The 18,565-nt window shown below is 45.5% G+C and overlaps 1 protein-coding gene across 1 annotated transcript in view; it reads left to right on the top strand.

Annotated features, from left to right (window-relative positions):
- Window positions 1-4,666: 4,666 nt before the first annotated feature.
- The window catches only part of WDFY2 (WD repeat and FYVE domain containing 2), a 65,007-nt gene continuing 51,108 nt past the window's right edge, over window positions 4,667-18,565 (top strand). The window contains exon 1 of the mRNA XM_075421200.1: window positions 4,667-4,959. Within this exon, the coding sequence (XP_075277315.1) occupies window positions 4,823-4,959 (137 nt within the window). The 5' untranslated portion in view covers window positions 4,667-4,822. The remainder of the gene's footprint in view (window positions 4,960-18,565) is intronic.

Raw genomic sequence — 18,565 nt, 5'->3', positions numbered from 1 at the left:
GTGCTTTTTTGACCAAGACGTTTTCCCTCCTCTTGTAACAGAAGTAGCAACTTTGGGAGGTGAACATCTAAACTGTGGGCTGACAGCAGAGCTGGAGACCCTCCAGCTTCCTCCTCTCTGGGCCACTCTCTCATCTGCGGGTCGGGATTCTCTCCTGCTTGTCTGAACTGTCACACAAGGTGTGATGACCTACTTTTTTAAATCCGATTTGGTTTGTAAAACTCAGAAGAATTTCACCCTGACATACCTAAAGAAAGAAATAAAATCAATCCCCAAACCAACCAACCAACAGAACAGAAGATGGAGCCAGAGAGCAGCTTTTAAAGCAAATTGCCAGAGAAGATGTAGAATTCGGTTTGCTCGAACTCCTAAGCTTCAAACAAGACCGCAGATGAGGAATTGGAGAAAGTCTTCCAAGACTCTGGTGCGGTAAGAGGGCAAGGAAAGTGGCTTCACTGCGTGCGAACGCATTGGTTCAAACCAGCACCAATTCTTCCGAGAGGTCTTCTGTCATCATCCTGTACACGAATACATAGAGCCATAGAATCATAGAATGGTTTGGGTTGGAAGGGACCTTAAAGATCATCTGGTTCCAACCCCCCTGCCATGAGCAGGGACATCTTCCACTAGACCAGGTTGCTCAGAGCTCCATCCAACCTGGCCTTGAACACTGCCAGGGAGAGGGCATCCACAGCTTCTCTGGGCAACCTGTGCCAGTGCCTCACCATCCTCATGGTGAAGAATTTCTTCCTAATATCTGATCTAAATCTGCCCTCTTTTAGTGTACAGCCATTCCCCCTTGTCCTATCACTACACACCCTTGTGAGAAGTCCCTCTCCATCCTTCCTTTAGGCCCCTTCAGGTACTGGAAGGCTGCCATAAGGTCACCCTGGAGCCTTCTCTTCTCTAGGCTGAACAGCCCCAACTCTCTCAGCCTGTCCTCATAGGAGAGGTAGTCCAGCCCTCTGATCGTCTTCATGGCCCTCCTCTGGACCTGCTCCAACACATCCATGTCCTTCTTATGATAGGGGCCCCAGATCTGGATGCAGGACTCCAGGTGGGGTCTCACCAGAGTGGAGTAAAGGGTCAGAATCACCTCGTTCGACTGCTGGCCACGCTTCTCTTGATGTAGCCCAGCATATGGTTTGCTTTCTGGGCTGCAAGCACACATTGCCAGCTCAAGTTGAGCTTCTCGTCCCCCAGCACCCCCAAGTCCTTCTCCTCAGGGCTGCTCTCAACCCATTCTCTGCCCATCCTGTACTTGTGTTTGAAATTACCCCAACCCACGTGCAGGACCTTGCACTTGGTCTTGTTGAACTTCATGCGGTTCACACAGGCCCACCTCTCCAGCCTGTCAAGGTCCCTCTGAATGTCATCCCTTCCCTGCAGCGTGTCAACCACACCACACATGAACCAGTGTTATTGCTTATAGGCAAGCAGCCTACTTCTACTCTATCCAAATCTAATAAGTGAAAGTCAACCTGCATCAAGAAAATAAAGGCAGGGGGAAGGATGTTTCATTTACCATGATGGCATGCCAAAACACACAGTACAGAAATGACACTAAGAAACAAAGCTGAGGTCATATTAATTCCAACAGAAAGTAGCTGCATTTTTCAGCTTGTTTTTCATTCTGTGTTACTAACGGATATACTCTTCCAGGAAAGTTCAAATATTCCAAGCATACCAGACTAGTAACCACACTTTCTACTGATTCAGAATTTACGTTAACAAGAACCTTTAAATTATGACATCCTATAAATTTCCTTCCATGTAATTTTTGTGATTTCCTGCAAAAATCACATACCAGAGGAACATCATGTAATTCTTAACCTACAATATTTTTGAATGTAGAAAAAGAACTGAATAAGCTTGCTTTTCTTGGCTTCAGATTCAGTTACTAAGTTGTCTTGCTTTTGATCCTAGCAATATTTTCAATCCGTGCAATTTGACCTGAAATCTATGACAGAAAACGAAAAAACACCTGCTAGGAAGTATTTATAAGATTTATATGCTTGATTTTTTTCAATTATATGGGGAAACACTTTCCTAAACTACTCTAATTTTGCTTCTGTAGGTGGTCAATAAACTTTATGGCTACAGTGATTCTAACTTGAAGTCTTGTTTTTGTCATGATGGGAAAATTGTTTTTAAAAAGTTTTTTATTGAATTGTTTGTGACAATGATAGATCTGGGAGAACACTCAGGTCTCGTTGGCAATTTCAATGCCTTTTCCACCATTATGACAATATTCTTTCAGCCTGTTGGGTGGAATGCAGGAAGAAGCTCTAAGTTTCCATCTTACTTTGAAATCTTTCTATTTCTTCTCTGCTTCCCTTCCTCCTTTCCCCAGGTTTCCATGCATTACTTTTTCTTCCCTCAGTCATATCAAAACTGGTTTTGTGTGCAATGATTTCCCTTCCCAACCATATTTTCCTTTCTTATAAGGGAGAGTAGAGCATTGACCTTGAGTTTGGACACCTGGTAAAGTGATGTACTAGACCTCAGGACACCTTTCTATTATTGCAGTGCCTTACTGGTCTTGCAGAGGAAGTCACCATTACAGAAAAGCTTTAAAACATGCCCTTCAGATTCTTATCTTGACTGGCTGCTGGAGCCTCTCTTGCATTGTGTTGTCTTCCCCCGCTCCCCTCCCCCTTCCCAAAAGGGTAACTTATTTCCAAAGATCAATCCTTTATATAAAGCATATATTTGATTTCAGCATGTTATTATTTGGCTTTGGTCCAAAATGCACGCCCCTCTTCCAGTGTTTTCCTCCAAACAGTGTGTTAAACCTTGAAGGAGTAGTGTTGGACCTCAAACTGTTTAAGAATATAAGAGAGACAAGGTTAACAGGGAAATGTAGTATGTCTCAATCGGCAATTGAAGAAAATCCAGCTAATTTGGGTGATATGTAGGAGCTACTTCTAGTCCTGTGAACCATGCCTTTGCCTACAAAGAAGACACTCATTTTCTCAATTACTTGCTTCCTTAAAGGCCTGTTTGGCAAAAGGTATTCTGAGTCTCCCAGCAGCCGGCAGTCGGTTGTCCCCAACAGACCCTCAGCCCCTGTTATCTGTCAGCGATGCGCAGTGCCCAGCCTCGAATGCAAGCAACTGCAAACACAGCAGACCTTGCCAGACTGCAGCGGCTTTAAAAGAGATGTTTTTAGATACGTGTCCATTCTGAAAACTGTCAAGAATAGCGACATCTTCAAAGAGCATCTCACATGTCCCACCAAGTAGCGAGACAAGCATTTCTGTCAGTCTAGCCTTGGACCACAGAATCCCCCATAGAGGTACAAGGATTGGTCTTTGCCTCTAAGAGTAGCTCCCTTCTAAGAACTGCGAGAAAGACATGTTATGTAATGCAATCACACATCTTCTGGGAAACAGTTTGAGACTGCGGATCCATTTCCTATAAGCCGTTCTACAGCCATCGGCCGTTGCTGACTGGACCTTTCCCTCCACCGTGCACTTGTGAGCCTCTAATAGTTTAGTTGAGGAAAGCTTAAATATCTTGCTGGGGTCCTGTAGATACTGCTTGTTTGTTCAGCAAGACAGAGATTACTAAATGTTGTGAAAATTTAATTTCTGCCTCAAGGAATTTACTGCCTCTTTCCTCCATTGCCTATATCTACTACACAGGCAACTCAAGTGCCGAGTGGGCAACCAGGATTTGTTCTGTTGCTGATGCTGCTGTATGTTTCTCCCAGAGAAAAAGTAAATTCTTGATCTTCAAATTTTTCATACCTGAACTCTTACAAGTCTCCCCGGTTTTTCTGCTGATGGGCAGGAGCACAGATTTTTTTCACGGAGAACTGCTGCTCGTCAGCTTAGCGTGAGTAAATTTAAAGTTACAGCTGAAATAACCTTTCCCAATCTGCTGATGACTTCTGCGATGTAGGATAACAGTACAGACACTGAGCATGATTTTCCAGAATCTTTTGAGACGGATTATGAAAGTTTGGCCCGTACCTCAGGGGGAAGCACTTTCTCACTGGCTTCGGGGCAGAGCTTTGGGAAAGCCATCGGGCCTGCTCGGACCTCCACGAATCCGTCAGGAAAAGAAAGTGGAAAGCAGTATCTTGCTGAAAACGAGCTGCTGGAAGTGCGTTGCGTTTCCCAGAGCAACCGAATACTGAAATTCGTGCAGAAATTGTTCATTTACACAAACGCTGTGTGACAATACAGATAACACAACAAGGTCCTAGCGTCTGAGGTAGCGGCAGAAATCCCATCTTTACCTCATGGGCCGACCTTCAGTCCCAAGCTCAGGTAGGAAAAAGTAACGCAAACAGAGGGAAGCGAAGCTGAATCTTCCTTCGCCTTTTCTCTGGCAAGAGGACTGACGGCAGCGCGGTTGCGGGGCGGGCAGCCCCGCAGCCCGGCCGTGCCCGCGGAGGAGCCCCAGGCGCCCGTCGGAGGCGGGACCCGACTGCCCTTCAGGCCCACCCGCCGCCGGGATGGCGGCCACGGAAGGAGACGCGCGTTTAAACCGCCGCCTGCCAGAAGGTTTCTCCCGGCAAACGCGCGCCGCAGCACCCCTTTGCTACGAGATGGCGGCGAGCGGCCGCCATTTCCCCCCCCCCGCCCCGCCAGCCCGCCGCGCCCCGCCCCGCCCGGCCCGGCCCGGCCCAGCCCGGCTCGGGGGCGGTGCCGCCGCCGCCGCCGCGTTGGCTCCTGCTTCCCGGGAAGCCCGCGGCGGTGCCCGGCTCTGGCAAGTCCCTCCTCCGCCTCGGCGGTGCGGGCCGCCTCCCCCGGCCGCAGCCTCCCTCCCTCCCCCGGCCGCAGCGGCGGTGCTGGCCGGCCCCGCGGCCCCCATGGCGGCGGAGCCTCAGCCCAAGGCGCTGACCCGCAAGCCCCTCCTGCTCAACAAGGTGGAGGGCTCGCAGGAGGTGGTGAACATGGCAGCGATAGTGCCCAAGGAGGACGGGGTCATCAGCGTCTCCGAGGACAGGTACCGGGGAGTGGGCGTCCGCAGGTCCCGCGGGGCCGTGGCGGTGGTCTGTCACCTGTCGGTGGGGGCGGGGGGTGGACCACCGCTGCGGGGTCCTGCGGTGTTGGGCCACCACCATCACCGACGAGCGATGGTGGGAGGTGACAGGTCCCGCGGTGATGGTCCACCGCCATCACCAGCGAGCGGTGGTGGTGACAGACCACCGCCGTCACCGATGCGACTGTACAGTCCACCACCAGAGCCCAGGCAAGCGTCGGGGTCACGGTGGTCCGGCATGGGGACATCGCTTTGGGCGGCCACATCTGGTCCTGGAGGGGAAGGCGCTTGGTCTCCAGCTTGGTGTCCGTCCGTCTCCTCCACTGCCGTGTTGGTCAGGAGAATGAGTGGCTGGGGCGCTGCTGAAACTTGCGGGACTCTTCTTAACGTGGCTAAAATGTGCTTTGAGATCGCCTTCATCACAAGGGTGGTTGGGGAGGCTGTGGAGATCTTTGACCTTGCCTAAAGATTGCAGTGGCGTTGGCTAAAACAGTAGTTTTGGTTCCCGTTTCCCTCTGCAAACGTTTCTTCGTAATTGTTTAAAAATACCATGTATCAGCGATAAGATCTTGGAGTTAAATCCCGTGTCGTAAAGCTGCCAAAGAGGAGAACGTTTTCAGGCCGTCCAGCTGGGCTGTGCGGGGTCCGTGCAGAGGCAGCTTCATCTCTTCTGAAAGAGCTCGAACTGAATTCAGCCCTGCAGCTGGAGCTTCAAAACTCCATCCCGAAAGTGCATGCCTCGAAAGTGAGAGCTCATTTTTCTTGCAGAGTCCATAAATAATGATTTTAAGCAGAGTTTCTTTGCAACTAGGGTGCAACGATGCGTAAGCTGTGTCCCTAGCTTGAAAGACAAATGTTGACCAGTGCGTGAATATGTTTTTCATTCTCGAGGGTTTTTTTGGTGGACTGTTTCTCTTGGACGGCAGTTGTCATGTGAAGTGTCTGCTCTTACGTCTTTGCTAGCTTTCCAAAAAACTGTCAGTATTTGTTTCATCTTGTCTTTGACCTCACTGTGAGTCAGTTTTCAGCTAGTTGTCAAATATCTGCAAATTTAAGATCATTTAAGTTCATCTAAGCAGCGCTCTCCCATTGAACTCTCATGCCTAGTAGCAAGAGGAACTGCGCTACTTAAAACAAGTACACCCTAAAAGAGATTTAAAGCAGAGTTTTACATTGCTATATTGCCACGATTTTATTTTCTTTACTTACTCATTGTGAAGCTGAATAAGAGCTTGAGTGTATTTTGCCTCGTTCTAGCTTGTTGGCTTACTCAGCCAATTCTTTATATCTGTAAGAAAGTATTCCTGAAATTCATTTGCTTTTGTATAGGTCTCTCTCTCAATCTCTGCCTCTCCTCCCCCCTTAGAAAAAATAAGTAGCTTCTGCTGTTTTCAGATGTATGAATTGCTGAGAATAGGTTGGTGCTCCAAGTTCATATTTCTATGTAGAGAAAGGGATTGATCGGAGATCTTTGTTTCACTGATAACTGAGATGTGAGGTCCAAGAAACAAGTGGAGAAGTGGAAATCAGGGGTTTCCCACTAAGAAACTTGCTAGTTCATGAGCATCACCCTCTCCCTTCCCATCCCATCCCATCCCTGGTGTTGGTCAGTTAGGTCTTGCTCACTGATGAAAGCAGGTGAAGAAATCCACTGTTACATGTGCTGATAGATGTCTTAAGCTTTGCTGGTGCAATTTTGGAGATCCCCAGGTTATTTTCTGTTTAAAGGCATTAACCAGGTAATTTGCCTGCTAGTGGGGCTGGTTTGTGGTGTCTTTGAGATGCTATGAGTTATGATCCTGCCTTTTATATCTTTAGGCATGAAGATGTTGATTGATGGCTTTTTCTTTCATTTTCTATCTGCATTAGCATTTTTATTGTAATTAAAAGTTCAGAATTTAAACTTGCTTGGAAAGAATAGCAGGTGGTGCGTCAGATTCGGAAGTTTCAGGATACTGGGGTGGAAGCGTAGTTTACCGAACTTTCAATACCTGTGGCCTATGATTAGGCTTGTGCAGATCCTTATGGTACTTTTTCCTGTTTGGACCTGCCTTCTAGTGCTAGTGTTGACATGGTTGTTTAATGGCCTTGGAATGTGGAGGGCTTTTAGAGATCCCTGGAAACTGTAAAGGATGGTTATGAAGATGTTATCTGCTTCTTGTTAGTCAAATAAGTGAGTTTTGGCAGGGTTTACCAGCCTGTGATGTACTGCTGGCATGAGAGAAATGTTTTGAAAATTTTGCAGAGAGCTTCAGCTGGGACGACTTGCCGTCCCCAGCGCTGGCCTCAGGCTGGGGAAGATGGATCATCTGGAGACGAAGCAGAGGGAGTTCTGGCTAATGGCTGAACGTACCATTATTGAAGTTGCTCATAGTCTTAACATACACAACAGCTAGGTACCGCTTTAAAGGTTCCCTTTAGTGCATGATGTGGCTCTATACCCGTAAACCCTTCAAAGAAGGAGCTCAGTCTCTAGTCCTTGTTTTCTGTGGCACCAGTAGTTTTATCTGGTTTTAAAAGATGCGGAAGTGGTTTGAGCTATAGCTTGCAGATATAGTCACACATTATATAGCCCTGAATTATTGTACTTGTAGCACATACATGCACAAATTCTAAGAAACAAAACGAAAACTAAATAATAATGGAGAGTGTGGTTATTCCTCATAAAGAATGGCATAGATGGGAAAAGAAGGAATCTCAGGGGGAGTTACATGTTTAACTAGATTATCTAAATGTTACATAACCTGAAAGGTTGGAGTTTCTTTTTAGTGTGTATCACCTGTATGATCTACATATTTTCTCTTCTGAATCCTAGTCAATCAATCATGTTAGCTGAATGATGTGCGTTGTGTCTTAATCAGAGTTCATTTGGCTGATTCCTTACTAAGGTAAGATAGACTGAGCCTGTATCTCTTTACAGTACAGCTGGCATGCATTGAGAGGGATAAGATGTATTTTTATTTTGTGTTTTTCTTCTAAGAAAAAGGGGTGCACCTGTCTAGACAGGTGAGAGTTAAAGAAGTGGTAGCATTTGTTATCTAAGAATGTATAAATCTGATGCGGGAGAGCTATAAGAAAGAAATTATTGGCTTTCATTCATGCTCTTTCACCTGCCAGCAAATGAGTGGAATTAACAGACATGTATATCCAAATGTGTGAAGTCTTGAGTGATCCATAGCATTGGATGCCTTAGTTGCTACACATGAAGCTAATGTGGGATTTTCCTAATGTGCACAGCGGGCCCTAAGCTGTCATCAGCTTCCTGTGTGCTAAAAGCATGTTCTACCATTTCAAAATTGCTGAGCATCCTTGTCTTTTGTTGCCTTCAGAGGGAGATGTGGGTGTTGGGCTTGTCTGAGAAGTAGGTCATTGGCATGTCAAGTTCAGACATATCTGACTCTGTGCTCTAGAGAAGATTTAGTGTCATTAATCTTACCTGAGCACGGGGATACAGTGGGAGAAGAGCACTGACTCACTCAGCTTTCGGTGCAAGCAGTTCTGCTTGGTGTTGGCACATTTCTGTGTTTCTCAAGAGCCTGCCAGTGATGTGAGTGCTAATTCAGCTGCGTGTCTGATGTGCTGATCGTGTGTCACCGTGCAAGACTGGCGGGAGAGGGCTAGGTGTCATCGCACTAGACCTGCGCTTTGCCGCTAGCCATCTTTTTTTCCACTACCTATGTTGTAGGTGAGGAAATCTTAGACATGTGCTGATGTAGGCAGCTTTCACAGTAATTACGAACTCTGGTCTGGGTCCTCTTTTCGGTGGGAGCCCTGTGCTCGCTTCCATGATACAGACCTTGGAAATGTAGGTGTTGTGGTCAAGAACTGTTCTCCTAAAAGTATTCACAGGAGGTAAAAGCTTTCATAGTCAAGTGAAAATTGTCAAAATCCTTTCTTTTTAGAAAAAAGGCATTCTAGTCTCCTAGAACATGACAAAACCTAGGAGAAAAATATTTATGCCATAGGATTTTATTTTTTTTTTTAATAAGGGAATAGAGTTGTCTTCTGCACTACCTTCTATCATCTTAAATTCCTTTTCAACTGTCTCAGCTTCTTTGTACAGGTTGCTGTATAAACAGTGAGCCATTTGTCGTGTACATTTGGATTAGTGTCTTCATTTCATATAGATAAAACTGTGCAGAGCTTTTATTGCTAGGTTTGGTTTACAGTTTGAGGTTTTTAAATGCAGATGTGCATGGAAGAGGTTTTTAAGTGCAGATGTGCACTTCAGCTGTCGTCCAAGGCTTGTCTTCTGGGTTTGCTAACTTGTATGTTTTTTAGGGAACGAGGAATAGGAATGTGCATATATGACAAGAAATGTGAGATTGTCTTTGGCGTCCTGCTGACATGCCTTCTAGCATGGAAAAGTGTGATCTTTTAACCCCTGAAGATATCAAAAGCAATCTTTCGCTCCTTGTGGTTTGCTTGTCCAGATCTGGGGCATAAAGCATATAGCATTAAAGTTCATGTCTGTGAAATACTTGTGATGGGAAGGCTGGACTCTTCACTTGGTGCTGCATGCAGGCAGGACACGAGGAACTGCAGCCCCTCAGTAAAGTCTCTGGGTTTTCTTTCTCCTGTGGTGGAGTCGCAGGGAGCAATTGCTTTGCAGTGCTATGGTTGCAATACAGGTTTGTATTTCTCATCTAAATGCAGGGTTGTGTCACTGACTGCTGCTCTGCTTTGTGTGTGGCTGTTGGTGTGCAACAGAAGTGCAAAGTTGCGTGAGAACTGGTTTGGATACTGGCTGTTTGTGTATGTTCATTGGTCCAAGCCTGTAGGTTTCACACCCAGGTTATTGCAGCATGAACACTAGTTTAAGCAGTGCAGAAGGTGTGGATGTTCTTCACATGTGTAAAAAGACTTGTCCGTGCCTGGAGGTTCTTTAAATTTTGATAAAAACATCAGTCACTAATAAAATTATTGAGACAGAATGAAGAAACTCTGCACTAACGGTGCAAAGGTTCGTAAGAGACCTATTGCTGTGGATGCAACTTGTTTGCTCTGAATTTTTTTAAGCTAATTGGGTATGTTGCAACTTGATGACTGTGTTTGGAATAAAGCTCGGGGTGGAGGTTACTGCTGGCTGTTCGAGTGAAACAGAAGTGGATGCTGGCAAGAGGTTTAAGAGAGGACAGGAGGTCCAAAAACTCTTGTACTCAGAAATTGTTGCAGATGTTGAAAAGTAACTGTTCCTGATTTGACTAACATGTATCCTGTTCAGACACAAAAATTCTGGGACTAGAACATAAAATGTTTTTCTGAGTACTTGTTGGGGATGATAAACTCTACTTAGTAACTTGTGGAAGACCTTGCAATGTATTTTTTTAACCCCCTATGGCACTTTGTGCCACCAGGGGATAACTTGTTGGAGTTTGCCAAAGCTTGTATATCCCCAGCCTTACAATGCTCTTCCTCAAGTACTTAGTGTCAGTTAAAGATTTAAAGCATTAGCATTTAGTCTTTCTGATCTGAGCTATCCTGTGACTGCTAGCTCATGTAGGTCAATGCACAAATTGGTGCAAGTCCTGAAGTTGTATGAAGTTCATGTCTTAACTGCAAGGTGGTAGCTGCAAAAATGTGATATGATGTGGCTTGGACCATGACTTGTGCAGACCCAGTTTCAGCAGCGCTATTATGCATCAAAGTAGAGCAGAACATTAGGTACTTGAGCATTTAGAGTCAGAGACGCAGTGTTTTTTACTCACCTCTCTGTTTTAGACAGTATTATTTATATAAAAGGTGTAGATGCACGTATCTTGTCTTACAGGCTTTATTTAGAACAAGAAGAGCTACTTAAGGCACCTTCCATTTACCTTGTGGTAGCCTCTTTGTCTGCCAGTTGCTGAACACGGTTCTTGAGTCGCAGCAAGTTTCAGGACAGCGCTTCCGCCTCCCGTATTAATCAGTTCTTGTTTTTCTTCTTGTCTTCCCTGACCCCATCTTAATTTCGCTGGCATCTGCTTACACAGAGACGGGATCTCTCATCAGCGTGTCTCGTATCTGTCAGACTTGGTGACCTTCCCCTGCAGTCTCTCATTCTGCAGCTGAACAACGCTCCTCGCCAAGAGGGGACTGCACAATGCCACCTCTGTGTGTGCCCTGTGGCCCCTGGAAGAAAAACAAATGCTGGTTATGGAATATGTGCAGTACAGAGCTGGCATATAACTAAAAATGTGCTCTTGCAGGAGATTTGTTGGTTTTTTCTCCTAAAGCTAAAGATGGCTAGACAAGGCAGTGACACTACAGTGTTAAATGGCTGCAATACCTTAAAATAAAGGAATTGCGACAGTTTTGAAGCTACAGGGCTAGTTCCGTAAGGCTGGCCTTGCATTGAGGGTCACTTCGCAGACTGAAGGTCTCAAATAGCATGTGAAGTTGTAGCGCAACAGAAATATGTCAGTAGCTTGTTTGACCTACCTGACAGAATTTCAGTTACTGAGACAGCTGCTTTCTTTTTTCTTTCCCTCTCCAGCTGCGCTGGTTCCTGCATGGTATCTGCAGACAGTGATCTGTGCACAGGTTTCCCAGCAACATCTTTCAGCTGTGTGATAATACATGCAAGAGAACTGCTCGAAAGTGGCACAAGTTTTGTAAAATGGTGGTTGTAACAGTTTTAAGAGAAGTCAGAATGTACTTGGCAGCTCAGAGAGCAAACGGGAAGGAGAAAACGGGAGGCCATAATGCAGGCATGCACAGCTCCTGTGCTTGGGAGCTCTAAAAAGTTCATAAATGATGTGCAATGCCCTAAGCAGAACAACTGGCTTTTGCACAAGTATCTTCTGTATGTCACCATGTTCTGTGCCCTGTAACCTCTCAGATGTTGGAAGGCCATTTGTGTAAAAGCACCCCAGAAGCCATGTTTAATTGCCTTGCCCAGGGTGCTTCCATCGCACACCTGTCAAATACAAGTGGTTTTATATAAAACTCTGCCAATATCTGCATGTATTTGCCCAGGGATTTGATGAGAATTGTGGTAGTCCCTAGGGTAATCTGTTGCAAAGACAGGAACAAGAGAAACCGCAGCTGTTTCCCTTCTGCATGTGGTGTGAGGAGCGATGGATGCAGCCGTGGTGCTGCAGGACATGGCAGGCTGGGATGGGAGCAGCGGCCATGGGGTGCTGAGAATGGCCACGAGCAGCAGGATGTGGCCTCTGCATCACAGCCTTGTCCCGCACGGGTAGTTTTAGGAGAGAGAAGATAAAACTTCCTTCTTTATACTTGTGCGAAGTGAAGTATGAAATGCAGTAAATGGGAAAACTATAAAACAAACATCCACCCTGGCTGAATGGCAGAGTTCAGAGGGTTGTGATCAGCAGCGAAGTCTAGTTGGAGGCCTGTAACTAGTGGAGCTCCCCAGAAGTCAGTACTGGGCCCAGTCTTGTTCAACTGATTCATCAGTGACCTGGATGAAGACAGAGAGTGTACCCTCAGCAAGCTTGTGGATGACACAAAACTGGGAGGAGTGGTGGATAAACCAGAAGGCTGTGCTGCCATCCAGCAAGACCTGGACAGGCTGGAGCATTGGGCACAGAGGAACCTGAGGAAGTTCAACAAAGGCAAGTGCAGGGTCCTGCACCTGGGGTGGAACAACCCCATGCACCAGTACAGAGTCGGGGCTGACCTGCTGGAGTGCAGCTCTGTGGAGAGGGACCTGGGTGTCCTGGTGGATGACAGGTTAACCATGAGCCAGCAGTGCATACCTGCTGCCAAGAAGGCCAGTGGTATCCTGGGGTGCATGAAGAAGAGTGTGGCCAGCAGGTGGAGGGAGGTTCTCCTCCCCCTCTACTCTGCCCTAGTGAGGCCCCATCTGGAGTACTGCATCCAGTTCTGGGCTCTCCAGTTCAAGAAAGATGAGGACCTACAGGAGAGAGCCCAGTAGAGGGCTATGAAGATGATGAGGGGAATGGAGCATCTCTCCTACTAGGAAAGGCTGAAGGAGCTGGGCTTGTTTAGCCTGAAGAAGAGAGGGCTGAGAGGGGACCTTATAAATGCTTATAAATATCTGAAGGGTGGGTGTCAGGAGGATGGGGCCAGACTCTTTTCAGTGTTGCCCAGTGACAGGACAAGGGGCAATGGGCACAAACCGAAGCACAGAAAGTTCCTTCTGAACATGAGGAAGAACTTCTTCACTCTGAGGGTGACAGAGCAGTGGAACAGGCTGCCCAGGGAGGCTGTGGAATCTCCTTCTCTGGAGATATTCAAGACCCGCCTGGACAAGGTCCTGTGCAGCCTGCTCTAGGTGACCATCTTTCGGCAGGAGGGTTGGTCTAGATGATCACCAGAGGTCCATTCCAACTCCTAACATTCTGTGATTCTGTGAATGGCAAATACCCCAGCAAACAGTTTGGGCGAGTGACTGGAGCAAGCCTGGAGAACAAAATTTTGTGAAAGGAGAAGCAGGAGAGGGCAATTTTACTAGCCAGCCCCCCAGGGAGAGAGCTTTACATAATCATGAAACCATATGCATCTCTCAGGATTCTTCGTATGTCACAGTCTGTGTGCCTGATGGTTTGAAACTGCACATAAATAACACTCAAAAGGGATATTTGGCTATCAGAAAGCAGGTAATAAATTTTGCAAATTAGACTGTGCTGAAATTTTGGACAGACAAAACACAGCCTTCATCTTCGTAAGAGGGAGAGCAGTTGTGGAGGCTGGGTTAAAAAAAAGTGATGTTTTCATTTTTCTCTTAGTCGGGCTGCAGGAAATAGCATTGCGTAACTAACCTTGGCCAGACTTTGAACATATGGGCTTTGCTTGTCATACCATGTGTATTCACCACTTAAATTAAGTTTTTCAGGGAACTCTTAAGGTTTTGAGCACCAGGCGAAGACGATGCCAAAGCACAGTTCTGGGTAGAAGAGCACTGCTGTTGTGCTGCCAAGTTTACCGAGAAGTTTGATCTAACATTGTCTTTTGTTCTCCAAATCCTGTACTGTTCCCTCTTACTGTGAGGTAAAAGATCAAATAAATAATATCAAGTAAAGATGTTATAAAGATCAAATAAATAAATAGAGCAAGAGCAAATAAAGTGCCTTGTCTTGAAGGGATATGGAGAGAAGATCCTTGCCTGTGTTTAGAACATGACAGATAATGCGATTTTGCACCTCTAGCAGTGAGTGTGAATTTAGTAAATTTGCCTTCGGCTTCAAGTTCATTTATAATAGCAAATAAAGGCTTAATTGTATTCTTAAGCAGGTGGTGCATCTGCCTCATAGGGTACTTTAGGGTCTTAAAATAAACAGCTTTTTTTTTTTCTTTAGGCTCTAGTAAAGTCTAATCGTGAGTTGGTGCTAAGGCTTTTACTTTAGCTTAAAAGGTAACAAGGTCTAATGAAAACATAATTACATTTATGCAAGCTAATGCATGCTAGAGGATGGGAAGTGAGAGATGGTTTTGGTGTTGGTTCAGAGCAGTGGTAAGTATCCTCTTGGTACAACGGTTTCAAGATTTAGATATATAGGTACCAACAGTCTCTGACCTCCACATTATTTAGCTTATCTGGGGCTTGGAATAAAAAACATATAGGCAGTGCCTGAAAGAGGAAATCCAGCAGGTTTATTGTGATGCAAGATAAGATGACGCAGGAGAGCACTGAAAATTGTGATGCTTCCCTTCTTGTCGCTGTTAAGCTTTTCTGAAGCAGTACAGCAAAGCTTATCTTATAGATGTCACCTCTGATTTGGATGCTTCTCTGAGGACGTCTACACTGAGGTGTGTTTGCTTGCGATGTCAGTTAATACTGCAAGGTCAAGTGTTGAACTCAATATTCTGTGAGATATTTTGTCTATAGGCATGTTTCTAGGCCAGTTTGTTACACAAAGATCAAGAAGGGATTGCCTTTTAATTTAATACAATTGCCCCTTATCTCAGAAAACCATGTAATGTAATCCCTTTTAAGAAACAGGTCCTCATCACGTATTTTGCCCCCTCTGTGTATGTTGGAAACTCTAGGAATCTGTGCTGTGAAACTGGAAATGACAGCTTACATTTTTTTTTTGGCTAGTTTGCACTCATTTTGCTTATGTGCTGAGTTATCCTTACTTTACGTATTTTCTTCTTGATCTTTAGTGTTACGAAGCTGTATCTTCTGATTCCCCTACTCCATCCCTGTTTTCTCGTTTGGTACAAGAAAATGCTGTTCCCTCTCCCAGCTCTGTGTTTTACTAGAGCAAACGTGGGCTACGGAGTCATCCAATGAGTGGTTCAATTTGACATTGCAAAGGCCTCATGTTTTGCAGGACCATGTGCATGGGATGGAATAAAAGTAGAATTTCTGAGGAGAGGCTTTCTGCTTTGATGGTAAGGACATAGCCTATGGTCCAGCCTAGCTTCTACTGCGTGCAGGGTTGACTGAAGACATCTGCAGCGTTCTGGTGGCAGGGGAGATCCTCTGCGCGATGTCTTGGCTGGATTACAAATCATGCCTTTACTTCACTGGCCATTTCAGCAGCTCAGCCGGCAATAAGCCGTTGTCATAGGCTTACTGCACTTCTGCAATTTCTGGAAGTCCAGTAGGAAAGCTCATGCCTGTGCTGTTCTCCAATGTTAGGCATACAGCCCTTGTGCTTGCTCTTTTCCTGTTGGTCCCATGGCTTCAAACTCCTGTGGCACAGGAGTCCTTGGTCAGGCAGCAGCCTTGGCATAGCCTGCTTTCTGCTGGCCAGGAGCTCAAGGTTCGGTGGAAGGGCCTTTGCTGAAGAGCCCTGCATTTGGCTGCTGGAGATGAATGATCTCTATGCTTTTAATATGCCATGGTAACAGTTTACTTTATCGGTATCTGCTTCTGCCTGTGCTAAAAACAAGAGATTGAAGTAGAGCAGTGCAGTAGTACTAACATGGGGAAGAGAGGACTAAAGCTGGTTCAGCACTAGTTGTGCTGGGAGAGGAGGGTGAGAAAGTATCTGTCAAGTCAAAATCGACACCTTTGGCTTTATGGTACCCTAGGCCTGGACTAAAGTTATTTAATGACTGGGATTAGGAAGTTGATGCTTTTTGCTGCAGTGAAACGATGCATTTTATTCTGTTCCACTGAGCCCTATTTTATGTCCCATTCAGTCAGAATAACTATAATTAAGCTCCAGAAGTGTGCGTCGGGTCTAGTAGAGCCTTGCCTGGGCCAGTCTGTGTGCTGCCTCAGCAGCTGAGGCTTTTGGCACTGTCTGATGAGTGAAAGCCTGTCTGATATTACCTCATGTTTTCTAGGCTTTGTTGCATCTGAAGTCAGGAGTAATAGGAGTTTTTGGAACTGTATTAGCTACCATTGGCAGCTAAGAGTGGACGTATGCTGGATCTCTTCAGGCAGAAGAAAGGGGAAGGAGCTAGCTTAAACACATCAACTGCGATGGGTGGTAGACCACTGCACTTGGCACAGCATGTTATGTAGCAAGGATTGGTTACACAAGATATAGGCACTAATCCATTTCCGAAGAAGAGTGTGCACTCTTCCCTTCAGGAAATGAATCAGGCTTCATAAACAAATCTTTTCTCGTTAACTTCTGCAACTGCCAGTAAATGAGTGGGAATAGATGAATCCATCATCATGCTTTCAAAGTATCAACTAGTAAATGATCCTGCCGGACTTCAGCAGGGACATCAGTTCAGTCTCGTAAAAACAATTACTGAACCTCAGGTTCACACTCTGATTCCTGTTGTTGCTAGGTTTATTTGTAGCCAAAAAGGAAAAGCACATAAAATTTCGAAGCTCTTGCTGCGATGCTTGAAGTCCTGCCGCAGCCTGAGCTGCAGCACCCTGGCAGATGAGGAGCCCGGTTGCGGGTGATGGGCTGTAGCAGGCAGGATTTCTGCAGGCTGCACAGCTGTGGACATAGCTCTGGGGGACATTTGGGACCTCTGTTGTTTGGCATCTTTCCCTTTGTACGCTCTTCATGGTTGCTTGTATGGTGGGGGAGCATGTGACCAGCAGGAAGGTAGGAAATCCCGCAGTAGCTTATACCACCAATTCAGTTCCAAAGTGTTGGTTTTGGAGTGGAAGATTAAAAGCAAAGGTAGGATTTTTTTGTTAAACAAGAAATGCTGCAAATGCTAGTGGTCATGGTCCTTCGGTTTTGGTCGGTGAACTTTTTCTCAAATACTGTGGCTAAGCCATATTAGATACCAGAGAAAGCAACTGGGAAAGGGACTTATGAATGTACTGATTGTTTAAAAAAGATTTACGTGCTGTCGTGCCTGAAAATGCATGGACTTTATCTGAATTCTGAAAGCTCCTCTGTGATTTAGGATGCTTTTACTCCTTCTTTCCCTCCTCCCCAGTAGGTTCTTTGGCAGATAAGAGATAAGTTAGGTGAGCATTTCCTTAATAAGTTTTCTTGAACAGGAAACCAAGCCAAGAAGTCTCCATCCTGGACTAGTTTAATCCACAGCATCCTTTTGGTCACAGCTTATATTCATCCTTCTAAAAACCTGACGTCTTAAAAGCTCTTTTTTGAGGAATCAGGAATGAACATTGTAGTCTGCTTTTTACGAGGCATGAACGCGTCTGAATGAATGGCCCAAGGACTACAAATGTTGAGGTCACCAGCAGAAAGCCTGGATAAACCTAACAAATGGCTTGGTCTGCTCAGTCAGTGTCTCCCATGGTCTTTGGCTTGCTCTAAAACAGAGTTTGTGTTTCTGTGTGGTTTTTGACATGAACATTTTTACATGTTTAAAGAGAAGGATTTTTTTTTTTTGGAAACAAGTGTAATTGTTATTCAGCTCTTAAGCACAAAACCAGGACTACTGACTATGTAGACAAGTGCTTTGTATACAAAGTGATGTGGGAGGAGTAGATAAATAGCCATTTTGACAAAAATTCTGGATGTGGGGAAAACCAATGACATGGGTAATTGCTTAGTGATCTGTGTTGGAGTGTTTTGTGTTGGATTAAAAAGTGCAAACCGTGTTTTCAAAAAGTGGTGTGTGTGCATGTATTGCCACCTCAGACTCCATGGTATTCTTCCAGAAATAAATGTTACTGCCTGTGCTTGCAGGCAGGCTCCAGATCTGCAAGCCAGCCATTGTGTTTCTCTGAAGTATTATCCTGGCAATGGTCGTCTTTTTGGTTTTAGTTTGATTTCACTTTATGGCTGTGTGAGATGACTCTATTTAAGCCAGAAATTGATATTTACTCAGGTTCTGACCAATGCCTTTACACTGACCTCAGGCTAGTAAAAATGAAGGAGGGAAAGTGGGGAAAATATGGACACCCTTGAGATATTCTTGCGGTGTATGAGGTAACAATACAGCAGGGCTCTTGTGAACAGAGACAGCAAACCCCTTCGTGTTCTCACTTTCCACTGCTAAACAAGCCCAGTATGGCACGGGGTGGTGTATGTAGGGTAGACTTCATTGGGACCAACATTGTTTCATCTTTTCAGTGACTGCATAAACCAGCTGGGAGAAACGGGCAGCTGAACCCAGGGCCAGTTACTATAATGACTGTATTTCTACTAAGTTAAATAGTGCCACGGTATGTTTTCAGACACGGGGATCTGCCTGGCTGTATTGTATGGTTGTCAGTACCAGGCACTGTTCTTGCCATGAGCCAGTTTGCACAGCGTCAAAC

Source organism: Opisthocomus hoazin, chromosome 1 (genome assembly GCF_030867145.1).
Source record: "Opisthocomus hoazin isolate bOpiHoa1 chromosome 1, bOpiHoa1.hap1, whole genome shotgun sequence".
NCBI lineage: Eukaryota > Metazoa > Chordata > Aves > Opisthocomiformes > Opisthocomidae > Opisthocomus > Opisthocomus hoazin.
The sequence above is the reverse complement of the archived record's forward strand: the minus strand, read 5'-3'. Positions and strand labels throughout refer to the sequence as shown.